The 6,729-nt window shown below is 38.9% G+C and overlaps 1 protein-coding gene across 1 annotated transcript in view; it reads left to right on the forward strand.

Annotated features, from left to right (window-relative positions):
* IFT81 (intraflagellar transport 81 homolog (Chlamydomonas)) overlaps positions 1–6,729 on the forward strand; it is a 176,567-nt gene that overhangs the window by 137,601 nt on the left and 32,237 nt on the right. The window contains 1 exon segment of the mRNA XM_006878371.1: positions 3,441–3,486. Coding sequence (XP_006878433.1) covers positions 3,441–3,486 — 46 coding nt within the window.

Below are 6,729 nucleotides of genomic sequence, written 5' to 3' on the forward strand. Positions count from 1 at the left end.
AACCAATAGATCCATTTTGGAAGAAGTGCAGCCAGAGTGCTCCTTGGAGGCCAGAATGGCCAAACTTCAACTCTCATACTTTGGACATTTTTTCAGGAGGTACCAGTCGCTGGAGAAGGATATCATGTTTGGTAAGGTGGAGGGTCAGAGAAAAAGAGGAAGACCTCCCAATGAGATGGATTGGCCAAGTGGCAGCATCGATGTGGCAACGGTAGTGAGGTTGACCCAGGATCTGGCAGTGTTTCATTCTGCTGTGCATAAGGTCATTATGGGTCAGTACCGACTCGATGGCACCTAACAACAACATATCTGTAACAAATGCAGACTCTGCATAGAGATTCTATTTCTTAGATTCCTTTTTATGTAACATAATGCATATGCCACTCAAACTCTCAGGAGGGATCAGTCCCTGGAGAAGGATATCATGCTTGGTAAAGTGAAGGGTCATCAAAAAAGAAGAAAACCCCCAACAAGATGGATTGGCACAATGGCAGCAGCAATGGGCCCCAACATAACAACATTTGTGAGGATGGCGCAGGACCAGGCATTGTTTCGTTCTGTTGCTCACAGGGTCATTATGAGTTGGAATCAACTCAATGGCACCTAACAGCATCCCTAGCTTGTTTTTTATTAGAAAGCTTGAGAGACCAACAGTTTTAAGGGAAAGTAAAGGTTCACCAGGATTGTGTGTATTACCTTCCATCATCATACCAGCTGCTTCACAGAAGACAGATCAAGCTTTCTGCTCCTGCCAAGATTTAAAGCCTCAGAACCCTATACAGGGTCACTATGAGTCAGCACTAGACAACGACAGCAGCCTTATACTGTCCATATATTCTCCCATCACTTCAGCCTTGAAAGTGCTTGTGACAGTCACTTTCTCCATCCTAATCACTTGTTGTTGTCGTCGTTATGTGCTGTGGAGTCGGTTCCGACTCACAGCGACCCTCTACAGGGTTTCCGAGGTTGTAAATCTTTACGGGAGCAGAAAGCCTCATCTTTCTCCCGTGGAACAGCTGGTAGTTTTGAACTGCTGACCTTGAGGTTAGCAGCCCGATTCGTAACCACTTTGCCACCAGAGCACCTTAATCACTTGTAGCTTCCTTTATATATAAAGACTTATCTTCCTTCATCTACCAAAAATATCCATCCTACTGGCATTGAGTAGATTTGGGCTCATAGCAACCCTATAGGACAGAGTAGAACTACCCCATATTGTTTCCAAGGCTGTAAGTCTTTACAGAAGCATTCAGTCACATCCTTCCCCTATAGAGCAGCTGGTGGGTTCGAACCTTAGACCTTTAGATTAGCAACTGAGCATTTAACCACTGTACCACCAGGGCTCCTTTCCTTCCCTTAAGCTGCTATATATTCTCTCTTTGTGATTTATGATTTCTTTGCTTCCCAATTTTAGTGTTGCATTTCCTATTAAATACTACAATGTAGCTTTGCTCAAAAAAACTAAGCACATTCTATCTCCATCCAGATTTGAAGTCTAAAATCTTCATCTTCTTAGTCATTGTTGTCTTTGTCATCATCCTTCAGTATTTATTGCTGTTATGTCACCCACCTGAAACTTCACTTCTTGCCTTGGAGTCCTATTGTGGTGCTACAGGATAAGCACTGGACTGTTAACCACAAAGTTGGGATTCAAATCACCAGCCACTCCCTGGAAACTCTATACAAGCTTGCTATGAGTCAGAACCAACTCAATGACACCTAACAACAATAACAGCAACACTTTTAAAAGATCATTATACTTTAAAAAAATACAATACAGTGCTATTTGTGTTGTATATATATTTTTTACATTAGATTTTTTTTTTTTTTAAGTTCCAAAAATATACTTTGATAACTCACATGAACCATGACCTCATGTAGCCTGAGACCAAAAGAACTGGATGGTTCACAGTCACCACTACTGACAGTTCTGATCAGGGATACAATAGAAGATTCAAGATAAGAAGGAGAAAAAAGGAAGAAGAAAACTCAAATTTCTTAAAAAAAAAAAAGGCCAGACTTACTTAACCGATAGACCCTAAACTGTCACCCGAAGATACTCTGAGCATGGAACTGAAGCGACTCCTGGTAGTCTGCTTTCATCTACTAGATTGCCTTATAAAATAAACAATATGACCTGTAAGTATTGTGCCCCTTTAATAATCAACTATATGAGATCAGACAGTCAGCATTTACTCTAAAACAAAGGTGAGGGAGGAAGGAAGGAAGTAGAGGTAGAGGAGCTAGATGATGGAGACCAAACAGTGGAAATAATGAGAGTGCAGACATACTTTGAAAATGTAACCAGCGTTATAGAACATTTCGTATAAAAATTATTAAATTTGCTGTATAAACTTTCACATACTAAGGTGTCATTTTTCTAAAAAAAGGAAGAAGAAATACTGGGGGGCAAGAGGGCACCACCATGAAGTAGAGACAAAGGTTAATGTGGTGTATATTGCCATGTCAGAAATATTTCCTGATAATACTTTTGCGTACATGATTCCATATACTTTTCCTATGCATTTGCTAATAGTTGTGTGTATATGTTAGCAAATACGTGGGGAGATATATAAGTGTGTTTTATTGACATGTGTGCCATCAAATTGATTCTGACTCATGGTGACGCTGTGTAACTGGGCAGAATTGTCCTGCAGGGTTTGCTGGGCTATCATCTTGATGGGAACAAATGGCCAGGTCTTTTCTCCTTCAGAGTCACTGACTTCTGGGTTAGTGCATAACCTGGGGTCCTTATAAACATATATATGTACACACACACTTATCTATGTATAGAAAGATAAGAATAAACTTACATCTACAGTTTTCTCTTTAGTAATTTATAAATTTTCTGCTTCAGTATTTGTAGATCTGCCTCGTTCTTTTCTACAGCTCTAGGGTATTCTTTCAAATGGTTGTATCCTTGGTTTATTTAAACATTTTCCATCTATAGACATTTAGGTCATCTTCAGATGTTTACTGTTATAAATAATGGTGAAGTGTACAGTCTCTGCTTTTACCATTATGAAGTTGTGTGCATGTTTCTGTCACGTGATTTCCCACAAGAGGAATTGCAGGGTTAGATGCTGGTTAATATTTATTTAAAATGTATGTCCTTTCTGCAAACTTATTCAAAAACAAAGTATAATTTAAGAAAGTTATTTGCCATTGTTTAAGAAAAAATTAACTAGAAATAGTGCTTAATGTTCTAATTCTCTGAACTTCATTTCATATGTGATGTTTGGGGTTTTTTTCTCCCTTAAATTGCTATTTACTAGCAGAACTGACCAACGATAGAGAAAGTGAGTATTTGGTAATGGGTTTCATTCTGACTCCAGTACCCTAAGCTATGTTGTCTAATTTTTTCAGATAGATGTGTTCATTTATAATTTAGTTATATAATCAAAGTAACTTAAAACTAAATCACTATCGTGTCTCCATAGGGAACAGTATACCAGACATATTGCTGAACAGGAGAACCTTGGAAAGGTAAGAATGCTCTGTATTTTTTCAATGTGTCTTATCTAATGCAGGTTTTCAGTACATAGTTATGACATTGTCATTCTTATTAAAAGTGTATAATACTGTTTTTAGGGGAAAATCAAACCTCTGTTGTTGCAGTTATTGGGTGCCATCGAGTCAGTTCCAACACATAACCATCCTATCCACAGCATAACGAAACACTGCCTGGTCCTGGACCCTCCTCACAATTATTGTTAAACTCTGTTAATCCTTTGCAAAGATAAAGACCATTAGGAGTTGAGTTTTACAAAAGTGAAGACACAAATGGATTTATATATATGCATGCACACACACATACACGTATATAGGCATCCTGGTACTGCGCTGTGGGTTAATACACTGGACTGCAAGGTCTGTTTGAACCACAGGGTCAGCAGTTCAAACCCACCAGCTGCTCTTCAGAAACCATATACAGGATTGCTATGGGTCAGAACCGACTTGACAGCACTTAACAACAATGAACAGCAGTATGTGTATATTAATGTACTTTAGTTGAGTGTTTATACAGTAGATTAGTTTTCCATTCATGATTCATACACAAATTATTCCATGTCATTGGTTGTAATCTCAGCTGTGTGTCAGCGCTCTCTCCATTTCCCTGCCCCTCCCTACTTCTTTTCATTTGTGTTTTTAGGCAAAAGTGCCCTTTTGGTTTAGTGCAGTTGGTTGTTCTAAGAAGCACATTCCTAACAAATGTTAATGTTTATTTTAAAGGTAGCCTGTAGGAAATCTCATCTTTTTTATGAGTTCTAGTTTGGTTCTATGTATTTTTCCAATTCTAACTCTGACCTTTTAGTGTGTTCCGGGTCAGAATAGTCGGTAGTGGTATCCTCGCCATCTAAGTCTTTGAGTCTCAGGCTAGAGGAGACTGTGATTCATGTGGGTCATTTGTCCTTTAGACTAATTACTTCCTTGAGTCTGGTTTTCTTCACTCTCCTTTGCTCTGGGTGGAAATAAACCAATAGTTGTATCTTAGCTGACCTTTCAAAAGCTGTTAAGACCCCAGAATGCTACTCAACCAAAATAGGATGTAGAACATTGTCTCTAGGTGCTATATTATGCCAGTTAACCTAGATGTTCCCTGAGACTGTCTGTGGTCCATAGATTTAAATGTCCAGTAATTAAGTCACACTATGTTTGGTTATGTCTTAAGTTTCCATACAAGTTGTACTTCCTATGTGCTCTATAATATATGGAGACAAGTCCACAACCATACCTATATTTTCACACAAGTATAGTCCCATATGACTTTCTACCGCGTTTTAGTATACATATGTACTTACGTTATTGTTATTATTGTTATTGCTGTTAAGTGCCACTAAGTCAGTTATGACTCATAGTGACCCTGTATAGGGTTTCCAAGGAGCAAATGATGGATTTGAACCATCAACTTTGTGGTTAGCAATCCAGTGCTAATCCTACAGCATCACACCAGGACTCCAACTCACAAATTATTGTTTGTTATCACTGTTGTTGCATGATTGTATATATTACAGTATTTACCAAGATTGTCCTTTATTTTTGTGTCCCTCTGTTCCTTTGCCTTGGTAAAAGTTTTGATAACTGTGTCTCCTATGTGCTCTATTATATGAGGGGACTTCAAAAAGTTCATGGAAAAAGGAATTAAAAGATAATGGGCTGAGAGAGCAAACAAGATGGTGAATTAGGTGGAAGTGCAGTGAGGAGCTCCATCAGCAACAACACAGAATACTGGACCAAGCAGGCTCAGGGGATGGTGCTAGAACTCTGAACAACATATAAAAGAATATTTAAAAGATTGGAAGGCTTACAGCTAGGGGAATTTGTAGCAGCAGCAAGAAATCCATTGCTTTCTAATTTAAGATGCACAGCTGCTCCCAGAGCCACAATCTTGGATGAGACCAAGCAGGGGAAAGATCAGAGCAGCCAATGATGCCTGACAGAACCATGAGATAAAGGTGTGAACAATCTTTTTTTTTGATATCTGTTCATTGGTCTTTCGCTGGCTGCACACCTCCATTCTGGTGATGAAAGGGGTGCCTGAGAGAGTGGACACCCCACCTCCACCCCCAGAGGGTTCTACTAGACATGTGCACAGATCTCCTTGAAATTGAAAGTGACAGTTTCCACTTAAAACCAAACGGCAGTGCAAAATGGCCACAACTGGCCCTGAACTGTTTATCACTAGGAATAAGGCCTGAATGGGGATCGTGGAGTGGGACAGGGAGACTAAAAAGGAAATAGGCCAAAAATTAAATCCTGAGTTATATCACAATGACCAACAGTGGCATCTTGAAATTCCTCAAGAAGAAGAGTGAAAAGGGAAGCCCGTCTCCTCATCACATCTACCTGGAGGCAATCAGAAAGCATAAAAAATAACCAAAATACACACCCATATAAGTATTAAGGCCACAGATAACCCCTGAATATGCCCAAAAAACAGAAGCAGATGACCATGTCAGCACATGTCCAGAAATGAGATAAAGTGACTGAGGTAAATGAGCTGGAAGTAGACCTACTGTCCATACTGGAAGATGGGCAGACTTTGGAAATGCCTGAGAAGGAAATCAGAAAAATGATTATAAAATCTATCAAAACACTATATAATGGAGGTAAGAAAAATAAGGAAGAAGTCAGAAAAGCACTACAGGAACAATCAAATACAGCATTGGAAACAATTCACAACCTACAGAAAGAGGTCCAAATGATAAATAATAGAATATTAGAAATGGACAATGCACTGAAAAGGCAAAGAAGTATAATTGAAGAGATAGAAGCCAGAACTAGTGATCTAAAAGATAAATATCTCAACACTAAGATAGAAGAGTAAATGCAAAAAAGGATAAAAAATCTGAAGAAGGTCTACGATTCATGTTGGACAACATAAAGAGGAATAACTTAAGAATCATTGGCATTTTGGAACAGGAAGAATCACACATGTCCAAGAGAAGGTAGTTGAAGAGCTTCTGGAAGAAAATTTTCCTAACATCCTGAAAAGTGAAAAGATAAGCATTCAAGAAGTTCAGCAAACCCCAGGAAGGATAGACCTTAAAAGACAATCACCAAGACATATAATAATCAAGCTCTCCAAAATCAAAGATGAGGACAGAATCCTGAAAGCAGCTAGGGAAAAGAGAAGTGTAACATACAAAGGGGCAAGCAAATCAGATTAAGCTCAGATCTCTCAACAGAAACCATGCCAGCAAGAAGGCAATGGGGAGACATATATAA

Source organism: Chrysochloris asiatica, unplaced genomic scaffold, assembly GCF_000296735.1.
Source record: "Chrysochloris asiatica unplaced genomic scaffold, ChrAsi1.0 scaffold00078, whole genome shotgun sequence".
Classification (NCBI taxonomy): domain Eukaryota; kingdom Metazoa; phylum Chordata; class Mammalia; order Afrosoricida; family Chrysochloridae; genus Chrysochloris; species Chrysochloris asiatica.